Raw genomic sequence first — 19170 nt, forward strand, 5'->3', positions numbered from 1 at the left:
GGCGCCCTCCCTGTGGAACGCCCTCCCACCAGATGTCAAAGAGAACAACAACTACCAGACTTTTAGGAGACATCTGAAGGCGGCCCTGTTTAGGGAGGCTTTTAATGTTTGATGTAGTACAGTATATTTTTTTGGAAGCCGCCCAGAGTGGCTGGGGAAGCCCAGCCAGATGGGCGGGGTATAAATAATAAATTATTATTATTATTATTAGAAGGGGGCAACAGAGGACAAGATGGTTGGACAGTGTTCTCAAAGAGACCAGCATGAGTTTGACCAAACTGGGGGAGGCAGTGGAAGACAGGAGTGCCTGGCGTGCTCTGGTCCATGGGGTCACGAAGAGTCGGGCACGACTAAATGACTAAACAACAACAACAAGGCAATGGAAAAGCTACTTCTGTACTCATTCCAAGCGTTTATTATTACCAAGGAGGCTCCTGTGTGTTGGTTGCAAAGTTGTCTCCTGAGACGACAGCCTCCTACTTTTGGTTCTAATAGGGGTGATCTCGTGTGTGTTCCATGATGACCATCAGGGCCAGCCATGTCTCCTCAGCGGTGGGGATGATTTGGCTGGCAGGGAGCATGAACCCGTAGCGGCCCGTGTCTCGCAGCTCAAAGGTGTACGAATACTTGATGCCTTGTTCGTAGGTCCAGTCGATGGTTCCACCACTTGCTTGGTCTAGATCAAGGAAATGGGTACACAAAAGAAAATAGCCGCATCACATCTCCTCTATACAACTCTTGCTACTCTTCCCGTCTGGAATAGTTTAATTTCCGTCCTGTGCATGCTTTGAAACTCAGCATTAGGGTTCTGGTTGAAAGTAAAGGGTAGACTCTGTTAATCCTTTTTGCTACATAGCTTAGCATCCAAGCAGTTCTCAGCTGGACATAAGGCTTGGACCCAGTTCAACACACCTGCTGGGGGGGGGGGACTCTGGGTTGTTTGCTATCTTATCTAGGAATACATTTGACTGCAGAAATAATAAAAGCACGATGCCTTAAGAAGCGCGTTCAACATTCTAAACAGCAAGTGGGTTTCTAGGCCTCATGGTTATGAAGCAAACCTGGATTATGGATGAGAGGCTTTTAAGAGAAGCTTTTCAAAGCCAGAGAAAGTCAGATGTTTCTGGTATCCAGAAGATGGGAATTTCTCTCTTGGGTCTTCTGTAATCCATCTCTCCCCAACCAAGTCCCTTCCACACATTCCTTCTAACCTCTTTTCTCCTAGCAAAATGTCAGCAAATTAAGCGTTACACAGGAATCTCTAGTTTTCCACCCGTACAGAGCAGCCACATATGAATCTTGCAGGCGTAGCCTAAATGAATGCTGTTGCATTTGGCCTAAAAAAAATTGTAGAAAAGACTTATGTCCAGGAAAGCCATATTTTGTGAATAGACCATACTGTATACTGTAAATACCAGTTCTGTCCTGATTCCTGCTCATCTGTGCTCAGCAACTGCTGCATCTACAACTGGCCATGCCAGTCTTCAAGTAGCACAGCATATTATGGGTTCGATGGTATATCACCTGGATAGCTCAGTTGGTTAGAGCATGGTGCTAACGGCAAGGTTGCAGGTTCGATTCCCGTAAGGGACAGCTGCCTATTCCTGCGTGGCAGGGGGTTGAACTAGACGATTCTCAGGGTCCCTTCCAATTCTATGATTCTATGATGTGCATTGGAGCATCACCAATACTGCAACCTCCATAGAAAACTGTACTCTTAGAGAAGGTAGAGTTCAATTCGAAATTGTTGACTGCCCCCTGGCGGCTTGGAGGACCACATTTGTTTTCACAAGTTTGGTCACTTACAGATGGTGGTGATGATGCTGCCATATCTGTATTTGGTTCCATGGAGAGAAGTAAGGGCTTCGACTGCCTTCTGAGCAAGAGCGTCCTGGAAGGGAACAAGGGGCAGAAGGAGAGGAAGAAAAAGTGAGATCTAGAAAGGTCAAACGTGTGGGATGAGAACTGCTACATAACAAAGGTGACCTAAGAGATGCAGGCTTGTGGGGAGAGAATTGACCCCCTTCAGCGGGTGGCGCTGTGGTCTAAAACCACAGAGCCTAGGGTTTGCCGATCAGAAGGTCGGTGGTTCAAATCCCCGCAGTGAGGTGAGTTTCTGTTGCTCTGTCCCAGCTCCTGCCAACCTAGCAGTTCGAAAGCACGTCCAAGTGCAAGTAGATAAATAGGTACAGCTCCGGTGGGAAGGTAAACGGTGTTTCCATGCGCTGCTGTGGTTTGCCAGAAGTGGCTTAGTCATGCTGCCCGCATGACCCGGAAGCTGTATGCCTGCTCCCTCGGCCAGTAAAGCAAGATGAGCGCCGCAATCCCAGAGTTATCCGCGACTGGACCTAACGGTCAGGGGTCCCTTTACCTTTACAGCGGTACCTCGGGTTACATACTCTTCAGGTTACAGACACTTCAGGTTACAGACTCCGCTAACCCAGAAATAATACCTCGGGTTAAGAACTTTGCTTCAGGATGAGAACAGAAATTGTGCGGTGGTGGCACGGTGGCAGTGGGAGGACCCATTAGCTCAGGTTAAGAACAGTTTCAGGTTAAGAACGGACCTCCGGAACGAATTAATTTCTTAACCCGAGGTACCATTGTATTTTAATTTCTGCACTTTTTCCTTACACAGTTTTCTCCTTTCTGTGCTAGGCCAGCTCCTCTTTCTCTACAGGAAATGTTTTCATGCTTGGGGTCCCTATCTTTGTATGGCCTCCTGCTTTGGTGGTACTTCGCAAGAAAAAACACACCATATATTCTGTCTCCCAGGTGTGCTTCTCTTCCTTCTTACCCCTCTTTTGTACTGAAGAGGTCACACTAGAGACAGCCCCATCACTTTGGGTTTCATTCAGCTGCTGTCAGAAGTGACAGCTTTTTAGTACAGTGGTACCTGGGTTACATACGCTTCAAGTTACAGACTCCGCTAACCCAGAAATAGTGCTTCAGGTTAAGAACTTTGCTTCAGGATGAGAACTGAAATCATGCTCCGGCGGCGCGGCAGCAGCAGGAGGCCCCATTAGCTAAAGTGGTGCTTCAGGTTAAGAACAGTTTCAGGTTAAGTACGGACCTCCGGAACAAATTAAGTACTTAACCCGAGGTACCACTGTAGTTCAGAATGGCCAGCTGAGGTTTTATCAGTGATGGGAGACGGTTCCCTGATAGCTTGGGATTCCTTCTCCAGCTTTTGGAACGGGAAGTCCATTGGAGAACACCTCCAGTTGAGTGGTGAGGTGGAGGAGTGATTTGATCTTACAAAGGCTGAGCCTTTTGGGTTGGGGTGTGGAGTTAGCTGAAATGGGGATTCAGCAGAAGCGGCACAAGTTGTCCCTTCTGGGTGTCTACTGCTGGTTCATTACACACGGATACCGCGTCCCTAAGGGAGGGGACTGAGCCATGGAGTCTGGGGGTCTACTGCTGGTTCCTTACAGACACCGCGTCCCTAAGGGAGGGGACTGAGCCATGGAATCCTACCAGCTCTGCCTGATCAGCTGCTTTCTTGCTGGTGTAGCCATAAGGATAAAGGAGAAGTTGAGAGTAGCTGTGGATGGAGACAAAGGCTTTGATGTTGCCGTGACTCTTCACAAAGTCCACGATGGCTTTCACTTCGGGCTCAGAGTTAGGGTAGGGTCCACGGTAGGTCTCGGTGCAAGGGTTCCCGCTGGATCCAGCCTCTGTAATGCACAAAAAAAGCACTGTTTCATTGGTTGCTGTAGACCAGGAACAATTCAGATAAGGCACTTTGGTGATGCAACCCTTCCATAACCTGCTGGTTTGGACATTAAAAACCCATGAAATGATAAGGGCAGGTCTACGCGATACAGTTAAATGTTGGTTTGAGACCAATATCATGGCTCACTCATCCCCTCAGTGCTTTTTTTCTTACAAAATGTTTAGGGGGTACTCTCATTTTGACTCAAGAAAATCACAATTTTTTAGTTCAAATCAGGAGAAATAAATACAGTAAATGGACAAAAGTGCAAAGATTCACAAAATGTTTAGGGCAACCTTTCTCAACCTGTGGGTCCCCAGATGTTGTTGAACTACAACTCCCATCACCCCTAGCTGGCAAGGCCAGAGCGCAGGGATGATGGGAGTTGTAGTCCAACAACATCTGATGACCCACAGGCTGAGAACTGCTGGTTTAGGTGTCTGCGTACCCCCAGAAAAAAGCACTGCATCCTCCCAATCACGCACACTTCAATTTTTGGTAGAGAATCATAGAACAGCAGAGTTTGAAGGGACCCTGAGGGGCATCTAGTCCAACTCCCTGCAATGAAGAAATCTCAACTGAAACCTCCATGACAGATGGCCACCCAAGTTGGAGAACTCTAGCTCCAGTCTAGGAGTCTGGGGCTGGAAGTTTTGCATTTTGCCATCATGAGTTGACAGGAAACTGACTATGGTGAATGGTTGGACACAGAAGAATGGTGGAAGGAACCAACTGAGGAATCCCCAAGGGTGTTGGGTTCTGCTTGAGGTTTTCCAGCAGGCATCTCAGTGGCTTCCATGAGAACAGGATGCTGGACTAGATGGGGCATTGGCCTGATCCCACAAATGTTTCCTGTGTTCTTAACTGGAGGCTGGAATTGAAACAATGACCTATGTGTGCTCTACCGTAGTGCTCCACCCTACGTCAGCATCCCAAATTAGGCACACGTAATGATGTATGGAGGGACACGGGTGGCACTGTGGGTTAAACCACAGAGCCTAGGGCTTGCCAGTCAGAAGGTCGGTGGTTCAAATCCCCACGACGGGGTGAGCTCCCGTTGCTCAGTCCCTGCTCCTGCCAACCTAGCAGTTCGAAAGCACAAAGTGCAAGTAGATAAATAGGTACCGCTCCAGCGGGAAGGTAAACAGTGTTTCCGTGCGCTGCCAGAAGTGGCTTAGTCATGCTGGCCACATGACCCGGAAGCTGTACGCTGGCTCCCTCAGCCAATAAAGTGAGATGAGCGCCACAACCCCAGAGTTGGTCACGACTGGACCTAATGGTCAGGGGTCCCTTTACCTTTACCTTTAATGATGTATGGAAGTGAGAGCTGGACCATAAAGAAGGCTGATCGCAGAATAATGGATGCTTTTGAATTCTGGTGCTGGAGGAGACTCTTGAGAGTCCCATGGACTGCAAGAAGATCAAACCTCTCCATTCCGAAGGAAATCAGCCCTGAGTGCTCAATGGAAGGACAGATCCTGAAGCTGAGGCTCCAATACTTTGGCCACCTCATGAGAAGAAAAGATTCCCTGGAAAAGACCCTGATGTTGGGAAAGATGGAGGGCACAAGGAGAAGGAGACGACAGAGGACGGGATGGTGGGACAGTGTTCTCGAAAAGACCAGCATGAGTCTGACCAAACTGCGGGAGGCAGTGGAAGACAGGAGTGCCTGGTGTGCTCTGGTCCATGGGGTCATGAAGAGTCGGACACGACTAAACAACAACAAATCATTTGCCATGGCGCATTGGATCCCTTCAGACAATCATATTCCGCTCGACCTCACAAAGGTACACGCCTCCCCATCAGGGTGGGGGATGAGGAAGCACAAGCCTTTACCTCCAAATCCTGCGTCCCAATTCCTGTTGGGGTCTACTCCGATGCAGGATGACCCGCTGTTCTTTGACCTTGTCTTCCTCCACATGCGGTTCTGCAACAGCCAGGAAAGGCCCATCAACAAAGTTCAGAACTTCCAGAGCTGCTTCTGAAGCTAAATGGTTGGTGGTAATTCAATCTACCAGCTTCATTCTGAACACAGAGGCTTGAAAGGGAAAGAAATACCTTGGAGTGGGTGAAGGCAAACCCATCTGGGTTTGTGACAATTTCTAGGAAGATGTCGAAGTTGTCCAGGATGGAGGTCAGGGAGGCATCCTTGCCGTAGCCATCAAGGATCTGAACAGGATGAAAGAGAAGGGCTTAGGGACAGAGCCTTGGAGTCCGTCATCATTCGTAGACAGAGGTGTGTCTGGCTTCTTCAGAAAAAGACAAAGACACTTTTCGTTTCCAGACTTCTGTCCATCTTTCCTTTATTTCCTTAATAACCCACCATTTTTTCCTCCAAGGAGCTCAAGGTGGCATAAATGGTTCTCCACCATCTAATTTAATCCCAACAACAGCCCTGTGAGGTTGGTTAGGCTGAGAGGGAGCGACTGGCCCTAGGTCATCCAGTGAGTCAGGTGGGGGAATCTGAACCCTGGTCTCCGAGTTCCCAGGCCAGTGCTCTAACCACTACACCACCTTGACACTTGACACCTGACAGGCACATTTTCAGGACCCACCCTATTCTTGTGACTGTTCTGGGGCTGTTTTTAATTCTGAATTCTACATTCTTGCGACCCACCCTGGGACCCGCTGTTGAAAGCAGGTAATAAATGCGGTAATAATAATAAATAAATAATATATTTTTTCAATTTAGTCTGTGTTTGCTAAGTAGTGAGCATCTACTCTAGACGATAAACATGTTTGCTATGGTTGGGAGAAGGACAGCACAACTGCAGATGAGATCAATTTCTCCGGAAGACCTTTGATTTGATTTATTATTTTGATACTGCTTTTCTGACAGGACCACTGAGCTCAAGGGAGCTCAGAATTATAAGAAGGCGTTAAAATTAGCAATCAGCATTCCCATAAATATAATCCTATCAATAAACACCACAGCATGCAAGTAAATCAAACCATCTGTTCAAGTAGTTCAAAACATATAATACTATTTTCGTTATATGTTGCCTATGTATGTCAGTTGCTGTTCTGGGCTCCTTCAGGAGGAAGAACGGGATATAATCTGAATGAATAAATAAATACAACTAATAATTTATGAGAGATCAAACAGGTCTGGAAGCCTTGAATCCTGTGACTGGCATAAATATAAACCAACCAGGATGTATTTGCACTTTTTGATAGCCAGCTTCACTCTGGATTTCCATGGGAAGAGACCAAGGCAATGTAAGACATGGAAGCTGCACTCCTCTCTCAGAATCCTGGTGCCCCCTCTGAGATTCTACACCAAGTCTATCTCCGCAGCCTTGAGGAATAGAAACTTCTAGCAGAAAATAAACAATGACATTCTGAAGATGTTGGGTTCTGTGCCCCTAGTACATGGACACATGTGGGTGCAGGCACACCATTTAAAACCCACCCACACCCAAGAATCTTGGGAACTGTAGTTGATGATGGTGCCAGGAATTGCAGCTCTAAGCGGGAGACTACAGTTCCCATGATTCTTTGAGAGGGGTGCTTTCAGTGATGAATATGCAGCCACGAAGTTGTGAAATCCTTACAGCAGTGGCGTCTCTGAACATGGGCGGTTCATTCTTGGCCGGCGGTTGCCGATGGAGCTCTGAGTCCTTCCTCCTCCATATGAAATGTGTGCCTCTGAGACTAAATTGCAGTCAATACCTTCTTTGCAAGGGACGCAGGTGGCGCTGTGGGTTAAACCACAGAGCCTAGGACTTGCCGATCAGAAGGTCGACGGTTCGAATCCCCACGACGGGGTAGCTCCCGTTGCTCGGTCCCTGCTCCTGCCAACCTAGCAGTTCGAAAGCACGTCAAAGTGCAAGTAGATAAATAGGTACCACTCCGGCGGGAAGGTAAACGGCGTTTCCGTGTGCTGCTCTGGTTCGCCAGAAGCGGCTTAGTCCTGCTGGCCACATGACCCGGAAGCTGTACGCTGGCTCCCTCAGCCAATAAAGCGAGATGAGCGCCGCAACCCCAGAGTCAGTCACAACTGGACGTAATGGTCAGGGGTCCCTTTACCTTACCTTCTTTGCAAAGTAGACTCCACTCGCTTGAGTGACCCATTCTCGGGAGTGGATGCCAGTGTCGATCCAGATTGCTGGCCGGTTGCTTCCCCCGGTGCTGAACTGCAGAAAGAGGAGAAAGAGAAATCTGAATTCCTACCTTCTCCGCAAGGCTGTCTCAAAGTCTGATGGGCCTGCAAGCTCCCTATGAATGCCAGTTACTGAGAGTGGCATCGTAGCATCCAGGCCCATAAATCTGAGCACTTTGTTAAACCCCATAATTCCCTAAAGCAATTTCCCAGTTCTTTGGAGCCTGGGAGCACATTTGAAAAATCTAAGAAAATGTTACGCATGCCACAAAATGACCATTTCACAGAAGGAGAATCGGTGGTGCTTGAAACACACACAAACTCTCGAAACAACGGGGGGGGGGCACACCCAAAAACCAACCTCCCAGAAATCAATTTCTCAAAACATAAAAATTGGGAGGGACAAGGGTCCCATTGAATGCCAGAAGGAAGTATTTGAAGAAGTCGGGGTGCCCACAGGTGCCATGTTGGAGACCCAATATTTAAAGGCTGAAATATTAACACATTATATCCGTATGTGTTAGAGATGTGGGAGTTCAGGAGTGGAAATTGATGTTTGTTTGTCCAAATGCCCCAGAAGTGACTTACCTTCAAGATGTTGATTGGTCGGCCCTCGTAACTCTTCCCAATCTGGATTTTACTGACCAGTTTGGGGTTTTCTCCCACCAGGAGGTCCATGAAATCGTAGATCTAGTGGAGAGGGGGGGGGCTAGAGTGAAGTGTGTTTATGTGTGTCTCAGTAAAAGTCTGTGTTCTGAAATTCTGTCTCAAGAAAGCAACCATCAAGACCCCAGGGGTCCCTGAAATGGGGGCTTTATTTTCCATTGTGCAATATACTCAGAGTCGAGAGTGGATTTCATGCTCTTTATTCAGCTCATAGTGGTGAGGAGGAATTGAAGTTCCTCCAGAATGTCTGCTTTATATACATTTTTACACTTGATTGGCTAATTCCGGGATTCACCTGTAGGCCGATCAGGTTGCAAATTCACTTCCACCTGGAGCTGGATTGGGTAGCTCCTGTGGACCAATCAGACTGCTGCATTCTGGACCCTATTGTTCTAGGACCAATCAGACTGCTGCCTTTTAGATCCTATTCAACTCAGTACATAACACATTGTGTTCTACATTGCAATGTTAGTCAATTAAATTGCGGGGTGGGCTAAATCACCTTGCACATACCCTGTGCCGTGGAGTAGAGAGTAGAGAGTAGAGAGACCATTACTACACACACACACCCCAGTGATGACAGCTGCTATCTCTTCTTATTTATTACATTTATATACCATTTATAGGGACGCGGGTGGCGCTGTGGGTTAAACCACAGAGCCTAGGACTTGCCGATCAGAAGGTCGGCGCTTCGAATCCCCGTGACGGGGTGAGCTCCCGTTGCTCGGTCCCTGCTCCTGCCAACATAGCAGTTCGAAAGCATGTCAAAGTGCAAGTAGATAAATAGGTACCACTCCGGCAGGAAGGAAAACGGCGTTTCCATGTGCTGCTCTGGTTTGCCAGAAGCAGCTTAGTCATGCTGGCCACATGACCCGGAAGCTGTACGCCGGCTCCCTCGGCCAGTAAAGCGAGATGAGTGCCGCAACCCCAGAGTTGGCCACGACTGGACCTAATGGTCAGGGGTCCCTTTACCTTTACCTACCATTTATATACCACTTATATCCTTCAATGAGTTCAAGGTGGGTGAGCCAGTTCTGCACTCTTTCCCTCTGGACTATCCTCTGCAGCTTGAAAAGCTTCCCCCTTGTTTGATGACATTTTGATAACACTTGCAAAAATGTCCACCTATCCACTACCATTGCCCTCGCTCACTTGCTCTCTCAGTTGACTTTGCCCGAGGTGATATCACGATGTAACCACCCCTGATTGGCTATTTACACATCCTATTCACTGTGTGGTCTCTGATTGGCTTGGACTGGTGAAGTGATGAGCCCAGGAAGCAATGCCCTCGCTCTCAAGTGGCTTGGTTAACCCTCAGTATTGTCCCCACATTGGCAAACCTGTTTGACTATATACAGTAGCACAGGGGTCAGCAACCTTTTTCAGCAGTGGGCCGGTCCACCGTCCCTCAGACCATGTGGTGGGCCAGACTATATTTTTTTTGGGGGGGGGGAAATGAACAAATTCCTATGCCCCACAAATAACCCAGAGATGCATTTTAAATAAAAGGACACATTCTACTCATGTAAAAACACGCTGATTCCAGGACTGTCTGCGGGCTGGATTAAGAAGGGGATTGGGCCGGATCCGGCCCCCAGGCCTTAGGTTGCCTAGCCCTGATATAGCATAGTCATGACATCATCCCATCCCATCCAATAAGATTACGTACAAGTTCAGGAAGCAATAAACAGGAGAGAAATGTACCTAAAGCAGCAACAAAAAGTGATTGGTATTTCTGCTATCAAAGCATTAGCTGGAAAATATTTTTACCCTCTCTCCTAAACCCATGTTTTTGCTCCCCATATAAAATAATCACATTGAAATGGGATATTTGCAGTTACAACAAGTATGCATTTATTTCACTCACCTCATCCAAATTGTGGTAAGAAGCATAGTTAAATGTCTCAATCGACCGGGGCATAAAATGTTGGCGGGACATGAAAAGCTTCTCCTCATCCACCAGTGACTGGAAGGGACAACGGGAAGAGTCAGGGAGGAGTGGGGGTTGTTGGAGAAAAGCACACTCCCTTTTCTTGAGTTTGTAGCTAATGCACATATTACTTTAAACCACATGAGCCCATGGTTTGTCTAGCAACCTAGCCAGCACTTACTTGTGAAATCTCTAAGTTAACTCTGCCCCTAAAAGCTGAGCCATTTTGTGGTTCTCTCTTATAACCTTCAAATAGTTCCTGCTCCTGCATGAATAAAGCCTTTGAACTCTCCCAGTGGAAACAGGAGTGTGTGCACAGCATATATCTGAGGTGTCAATGATTTGGACAGCATACACATAATACTTTTAAAGCACACTTGAAACACTTTTCCCCGCTCAAAAAATTCTGGGCACCATAGTTTGTTAAGGGTTGCTGGTGATAGATAAACTACTGTGCTCAGGATTCGTTGTAGTGTGTACACAGCCTAGGTTAAAGAGGTTTGTCTCCAGAATGATAGTGGCGGTGAGAAGGCAGACTCAGTCAGGGAGAGGTGCCTCTGAGGGGAGGCTTGCCTGAGGTCCCTCAAGAACCTGCAGCTGGCCCTGGTGTCAGGTCTCAGGGCTGACAACACACAGGTTTATACAGCAGGGTCAACTACCATTAGACGGTGGTAGAAGTGAGGTCTTGAAGGACAGAAGTGGGCCAGGCCTTGCTTTGCAGGCCATGCACACCTGCACCAGTTTCCCTTGTCACCTGTGCAGGTCACTAACCTGAAGGTCCTGGATCATGATGGAATAATGGATGCCATTGGATTCCAGGAAGACCTTGACTCCTTGGAGGCTCTCGAATGGGACACGCACGTCTATGGGGAACTCGGAGTGAACTGGGTGGCGCCAGAAATCCAGCTGGAGGAGAAAGGTATTAGTTTAATATATGTCTATGGCCTGTTTTGCAATCTCTCCTGTGGTGCAGTAATGTAAGAATTGCCTCGCTGGCTTTGGAACCTGGGGAGCTGCCTTATATTGAGTCAGGTTTGGGCTACCCCCGGGTCCAGCACACCTTGCATTCAACCAGTCCATGACGGGGTGTTACATCGAACAGAGATAAACAACCCCACCTGCATCTCTGCTCCAAGGCATTACCTGAAGATGCTCAAAAGCTTCCAGCTCCTTCACCTTCTCCACTTGGAACTCATCTGCAGCAAAGATCCTCAGCACCTGGTGACTGCAGAGACAAGTTAGGTGAGCCTTTGCCGCCGTCAAATAGCACACTTGACGATGGGCTTTCGTGAAGGATAAACGTGGTGGTAATTCTGTGGCTGGCTAGCTGAATTCCCCCCACGGGCTTCTGTGCTTGCTGGCTGTCTAGTCAGGCAGCACTGGTGGAATGGGACAGAGGAACGTGTGTCTCCATGCCCCACCTCCCCAATGCTCAATATACACCCGTTAGTTCAAGCATGGCCAAAGTTGGCCCTCCAGATGTGTTAGGACTACTTCATCCCTAGCTAACAGGACCAGTGGTCAGGGATGATGGGAATTGTAGTTCCAAAACATCTGGAGGGCCAACTTTGGCCATGCCTGGTTTAGTTGATGATCTAAATTAGAGCTGTAATACTTGTGTTCCGTCACTAGGTTCCGCTGTAATGCTGTTTTCTTCAGTAGATGCAAAAAGAATTTCACATCAAGCTACAAAACAGAAAACCTTCCCGGCGTAGAGCACAAGATATCAAATAAATGCCTCCAACACAGCTGCTCCTTCAGTTATTACTTACGAAAGGTCAGGTGTGTCTTATGGCCAGGTGTGTCTTATGGAGCGAGAAACACAGTATATAAGAAACAAAAAATAAACAAAAAATGAAATGAAATGTGGAAAACAAAAGCTATAAAATAAAATGCAGAACTAGCTGCAGCTTGGTTCAAGTAAAAAAAAAAACCCAAACACACACACACACACACAACAAGTCATGCATTTCCATTTCCCTGGACTATTCTATCTATCATCTATCTATCTATCTATCTATCTTTCTTTCTTTCTTTCTTTCTTTCTTTCTTTCTTTCTTTCTTTCTTTCTTTCTAAATAAAAAAATTCCTTCCAGTAGCACCTTAAAGACCAACTAAGTTAGTTCTTGGTATGAGCTTTCGTGTGCATGCACACTTCTTCAGATACAGAAGTTTCAGTGTACAGTATCTGAAGAAGTGTGCATGCACACGAAAGCTCATACCAAGAACTAACTTAGTTGGTCTTTAAGGTGCTACTGGAATGAATTTTTTTATTTTGACTATGGCAGACCAACACGGCTACCTATCTGTATCTTTCTTTCTGTCTGTCTCTTTCTGTCTCTCTTTCTGCTACCTGGAGATGGAAAGTGGAGCTAGGTAAATCACGATGTGGGACCCCCCCCCCCGAGCTTGTGTCTACGTACCCCACAAAGGTCTCGGTGCTGAGCGCAACAGCCACCAGGGCACTAAACCACAGGAGACTCCTCATTTTGGCCAAGACGGGATAGCCACTAGGAACTGGGGTGCCTCCCCAAGGCCTCTTATATTCCATCCACAGTGTGAACGCTGGCTGGAGCGTGGCCAGCAGCTACAGGGACCAGCCTTCCGCCAGCCGCCCTCCTTCCCACAGCTCCGTCGGGAAAAGGGCTGACACTTCCAACCCCTTTTCCTGATTGATGTTCTGGGGAAGGTAGCAGCTGCCTTGATAAGCGAGGCGGTTGGGGACCCCTAAAGTTTCCTTTTGTCTCTGCCAAGCTTTCGTGCAATACCAAGGGGTTGTTGAATCATCCGCACCACAGAGCTCAAACAGAGCAGAGGGCTTCAGACCCTGCTGAGATCCATGCCAGGGGATATGTGAACAGGCTGTGACCCAAATTAACCTCCCAGACACACACACACCTGTAGTTGAAGGTGCTCCAAGATGGGTGTAGGATTTATTTATTTATTTATTTATTTATTTATTTGGGGATTTTATGCGCTGCTTTTTGTGTGTGCCAAAAAAACAACAGCAAAGGGGTTTCTGTAAAACAGACGCCAGTCACAATGAAATGGACAAAAGGTGCCATTCAAACCAGAGTTACCGAATTTACAGAAGCCATTTCTGATTTGATCCCAGAACGTCCCGCTTTCCTTAGGACGCCCCTATTTTCATTGGAGAAATGCTGGAGGGGATGGAGTTTTCCAACCATATGAAGACAGCTCTCTGTTTTATTATGTTTTTATATACCGTATTTTTCGCGCCATAAGATGCACTTTTTTCCTCCTAAGGGGGAAATGTCTGTGCGTCTTATGGAGTGAATGTGTGGTCCCTGGAGCCGAATTGCCCAGAGGCAAAAAGCAGATCGTGCTCATTTTTTTAGAAAGAGGGAAGGGGGTGTTGAAAGGAAGCAGCTGATCGGCAAGCGATCGGGAGGGAGATAAGGGAAGCTAGCGATAAAGGAGGCTGCCTGGGAGGGGGGAGGTAAAAGTCCATGGATCCTCAGGATTTTTGCATTGGGTCACCCCAAATTCACCATCAGATCACATAGCATGTCCATGGCTACAGCCTGCACCAAAAAAACCGCACCCACTGTTGTGTGGGGCCGCAATGGCGCAAAGCACAGATCCACATGGATCCTCAGGATTTTTGCATTGGGCTACCCCAAACTCCCCATCAAATCACATATCATGTCTGTGGCCACAACATGAACCACAAAAATCATACATCCACTGTTTCGTTCAGAATATTTCCCCCCCTTGTTTTCCTCCTCTAAAAACTAGGTGCGTCTTATGGTCAGGTGTGTCTTATGGAGCGAAAAATACGGTATGTTGGACAGGAGGGCTGGGTAAACCCGGTCAGATGAGTGAGGTATAAATAATAGGCATATCATTATTATTTCCATCTATCTCCACTGTGGAACACAGACAAAGAATCATAATTTGGAAGGGACCCTGAATAATAATAATAAATAATAATTGTTATTATCATATCATAATTATAATAATAATATAATATAATGATATTATAATCGTATATCTAATATGTTGTGTTGAATAGGACGTACTTATTTTCATCAGATAAATGTTGGTGGGTATACACATTTGATTGGGCAAAATACAGGACAGGTCAGGGGGAAATTCTACCAAGTAATTCCATTCTTCAAGAATTTTGTCCTGTAATTTAGTTTTGTCCTCTCAGCATATTTCACCATCTACATAAGCCAGTCTTCTTCCGTTGGGATTTTAATAGTCTCTCGGGTCAAAGTGAATATGTGATGTCCTCCACAGATTACGGTACATTTTTTCGTGTTCTAGTGAGTAACTCGGCAGCTGTTGCAACCAGGGAAGGACACAGAGAGATTAGCCACTAACACTATTCTGTGCCAGAATAAATGTTAACCTTTGGGATTAGATCATATACACCACCTTGGACTCCTTTGAGAGAAAGTAATAATAATCATCATTGGAACGCGGGTGATGCTGTGGTCTAAACCACAGAGCCTCTCGGGCTTGCCGATCAGAAGGTCGGCAGTTTGAATCCCCGCGACGGGGTGAGCTCCCGCTGCTCGGTCCCAGCTCCTGCCAACCGAGCAGTTCGAAAGCACCTCAAAGTTCAAGTAGATAAATAGGTACTGCTCCGGCAGGAAGGTAAACGGCGTTTCCGTGCGCTGCTCTGGTTTGCCAGAAGCGGCTTAGTCCTGCTGGCCACATGAACCGGAAGCTGGCTCCCTCGGCCAATAAAGCGAGATGAGCGCTGCAACCCCAGAGTTGGTCACGACTGGACCTAACAGTCAGGGGTCCCTTTACCTTTACCCTTTACCTAATAATAATAATAATATTATTAATAATAAATGTCCTGAGCTATTTTCCTTTGAGTAGCCTGCCTTGGACCCTCTCTTAAAAACAATCATTTTGCAGCCGACACTTTTCCCGGCACTGTATCTCCATCCTAGAAAAAGCTACAGCTTTTTAATGTTGACGATCCAAGCTGCTGGTTCACAAGCATCCGAGCCTCACCAGAAGGCTGTGGTGTGTGGCCAACCCTCAGTCTGGGTTGTCAGGTACCCCAGGAGACCACAGACTTCGTACACTGATACAGAGGCCTGCAGAGCTCAGAGCTGGGACGAACGGCAGCCCCCCGCACTCTAGAGACAAAGGCGATCGCAACCCTTTGCCACAAGTCTGTGTGGTGAACGTGCAACAGCTGGAGCACGAGAGTTTCCAGAGTTCAGCCCCATTCCATGGAATCGATTGCCTTCCTGGCTTGCTTTGTGGCATCTGGCTAGTTGCTGTTGATTTGTTGATTCCCGAACAAATCGGCTCCCGAACGCCACAAAAACGTTTGCAAACGTTTTTCGGAAGCCAAAAAGTCCGACGCAGCTTTTGCAGATTCCAATTGAGTGCAGGAAGCTCCTGCAGCCAATCAGAAGCTGTGCCTTGGTTTTCGAACAGTTTTGGGAGTCGAATGGACTCCCGGAACAGATTAAGTTTCAGAACCAAAGTACCACTGTACAGGGTTGTCCCTTATTTGAGTGTAAAATGCTGTGACCTGTGTTGATGCAATACAGGACGCAGTTTGTCCCATATCTCCCCTATTCATCTCTCTCCTGTGCTGGAGTAAACTGTACGGAGCCCCCTAGGCAGTCAAAATCAGGGGAGGGGCCTCACCTCTCAAATTATCTCCTAATACGTGTTTTTATTTTACCAACAAACCATTTTAATAAACCAATTTTATTACACAAAACACCGGACGAAGAAAGCTTGGTTGTCGTGTTCTTCCAAGATCAAATCAATATTAAATCAATATTGTATTGATCCGTTGTCGCGGGGCCCCTAAAAGGCGTGGGGCCCAATAAACCGGTGTAATCGGGAAAACTCCCCTCTCTCTTTCTCCACGCTTCACTTCTTTCCTTTTCTTTTTTCTCCTCGCTGCCTCTTTTCACCCTGCTCCCAAGAAGCAGCAAAGCAAGGCAAGGCTTTTGTGTCAGTGCAGCCCAGAAGCCCCTATTCTGAATCTACGGTAGTTATCTGCATTATATTTGGGAGTGGGGCGGGAGAGAAGCAGCTCCCCACAAGGCTTATCTTGAGCTGGTCCCGACCGCAGGGGTCCCACATCTTTGCACTAGACCAGGGGTCAGCAAACTTTTTCAGCAGGGGGCCGGTCCACTGTCCCTCAGACCTTGTGGGGGGCGGGACTATATTTTGAAAAAAATATATGAACGAATTCCTATGCCCCACCAATAACCCAGAGATGCATTTAAAATAAAAGGACACATTCTACTCATGTGAAAACACGCTGATTCCTGGACCGTCCGCGGGCCGGATTGAGAAGATGATTGGGCCGGATCCGGCCCACAGGCCTTAGTTTGCCTACCCATGCCTTAGGCCAGCGGTTCTCAACCCGTGGGTCCCCAGATGTTGTTGGACTGCAACTCCCATCATCCCTGAGCTCTGGCCTTGCTAGCTAGGGGAGATGGGAGTTGTAGTCCAACAACATCTGGGGACCCACAGGTTGAGAAAGGCTGCACTAGACCCAAAGCTTCAGACACTGGGTGTTTGTGAAACACCTCAAAACTTGCACTGCTTTTGAAAGATAAGATAGACCCTAAAATCTGGCATGGCCCCATGCCTTGTGGGGCCCTGGGAGCAAATTGTGGAGCAACGTAGTTTGTTTTCTGTGTGTTCTTCTGCTCTAAGTGCATTATAATTCTGTTTGTTGCTTTATTATTAAATATGCCCTGCGACTGTCCTTCAGTAATGAACAGAGTGAAGGATTCTGAGTCATGGGGGTGGAGAGTGTGTGTGCTTAGTTTATTATTTGGTTCCTATTTTGCTCATGTTGTTAATATTGTTTTATAGATTATAAACGTACTGATTTGTTAATCATATACAGTGGTACCTCGCAAGACGAATGCCTCGCAAGACAAAAAACTCGCTAGACGAAAGGTTTTTCCGTTTTCGATTTGCCTCGCAAGACGAATTTCCCTATGGGTTTGCTTCGCAAGACGAAAACGTCTTGCGACTTTGTTAAACCGTTAAAACCGTGCTTCGCAAGATGAAAAATTCGCTAGACGGCAAAACTTGCGGAACGAATTAATTTCGTCTTGCGAGGCACCACTGTAATAGGATTTTTGCTGTGATTGTGCTGTTTAGCTAATTTTTTATTTATTGTTTTGCTAACAATGTTTTACATATTGTAATTGTTTCACTGGTGATTTGTTAATTATTCTCTAGGCTGTATTTGTGATGATCCATTATGTTCTATCATATTAATTATTATTATTATTATTATTATTATTATTATTATTATTATTATTATTATTAGTGATTCAGCTGAATGAAAAGCAGCATAGAAATATAATTACCAATCAAATCAAATATTGCATTTGAGTCCAAATTCAGACCTCAGTGCCCATAATATTGCATTCACTGGATTAATTTACAAGTCCCTTAACAGCTGGGGTCCAGGATACTTCCTTATATCCCTGAGGACTTTTTTTGGGGGGGGGTCACTATTAACGATCCCCCACAGCCCAGTTGCACAGAAGCCATTCATTCAGTACTGGGCGCCCAGTTCTGTGGAACTCCCTCCCACTTGAGACCAGACAAGCAGCCCAACTCCCTGTTGAACCTACAATACTCGCTTCTTTTTCTTTCAACAGGTGTTTTAAAAAGCTTTCTGATGGTGTGGTTAACTATTTTGTTCCTGTCTATCATAACTTTACTGTACCCTGCTTAGAAACCTGTGCACACACCTATTGAAATATACTTGGAGTTGAGTGTGAATTTCATGCTCTTTATTCAGCTTATAGTAGCAATGAATGAATCTTTCCCCAAAACATCTAGCTATATATACGTTATTTACATAATGGGTGCCGCGTGATTGGCTAATTCCGGGCTGCTCCTGTAGGCCAATCAGGTTGCGGATTCACCTACTCCAGAAGCCTGAGTGGCTGCTCCTGCAGGCCAATCAGGTTGCTGACTCACTTCCACCTGGAGCTGGATTGGGTGGCTCCTGCAGACCAATCAGACTGCTGCATTCTGGATCCTATTGTTCTAGGATTCAGCTCAGTACATAACACCTATATTTAAAGCACGCCCCTGCTCCCAAGGAATCTTGGGAACTGTCATTTGTTAAGGGTACTGGGAACTCTAGTTCGAAGGGCTAAACTGTAATTTCCAGGGTTCTGGGAGGGCAGAGGAATGCTTTAAATGTATGGTGTGTTTGTCAGGCTATTGAGCTTTTATTATTCACTCATTTATCCAATCCTTTCTCCCAAAGGAACCTAAGGCGATAATAAATGGCTGAAATAAATATACAGTGGTACCTCTGGATAGGAACGGGATCCGTTCCGGAGCCCTGTTCGCATCCTGAAGCAAACGTAACCCGTGTCTGTGTGTCTGCGCATGTGCAGATCGTGATTCACCGCTTCCGCGCATGCGTGTGATGTCATTTTGACTGCGCATGCGCGAGAGGCAAAACCAGGAAGTAACGCGTTCCGTTACTTCAGGCTCACCTCAGAGTGCAACCCGAAAGCACTCAACCTGAAGCAACTTCAACCCAAGGTATGACTGTTCTCAAATGCCTTGGTTACCAAATGCCGAAAACCCAGAAGTAAGTGTTCCAGTTTTCGAACGTTTTTCGGAAGCCAAACATCTGATGCGGCTGTTGGCTATTATTTCCTGGGCGCCTGCACCAATCAGAAGCTGTGCCTTGGTTTTCGAACATTTCAGAAGTCAAACAGACTTCCGGAACGGATTCATTTCGGCGCTTTTAGG

The 19170-nt window shown here is 46.7% G+C and overlaps 1 protein-coding gene across 1 annotated transcript; it reads right to left on the minus strand.

Annotated features, from left to right (window-relative positions):
- Window positions 1-346: 346 nt before the first annotated feature.
- On the minus strand, window positions 347-12901 carry LOC309541357 (carboxypeptidase A1-like; the record flags this gene model as incomplete). The annotated part of the gene is made up of 11 exons (XM_082239161.1): window positions 347-676; window positions 1807-1891; window positions 3478-3677; window positions 5552-5642; window positions 5774-5884; window positions 7750-7851; window positions 8406-8507; window positions 10351-10449; window positions 11185-11319; window positions 11557-11638; window positions 12837-12901. 11 exons carry the CDS (start codon window positions 12899-12901, stop codon window positions 489-491), a joined length of 1260 nt encoding a protein of 419 aa, XP_082095287.1. The 3' UTR covers window positions 347-488.
- Between the last annotated feature and the right edge of the window lie 6269 nt (window positions 12902-19170).

The sequence above is a fragment of the Podarcis vaucheri genome, assembly GCF_965113315.1.
Source record: "Podarcis vaucheri genome assembly, chromosome: 10".
NCBI classification, from domain to species: domain Eukaryota; kingdom Metazoa; phylum Chordata; class Lepidosauria; order Squamata; family Lacertidae; genus Podarcis; species Podarcis vaucheri.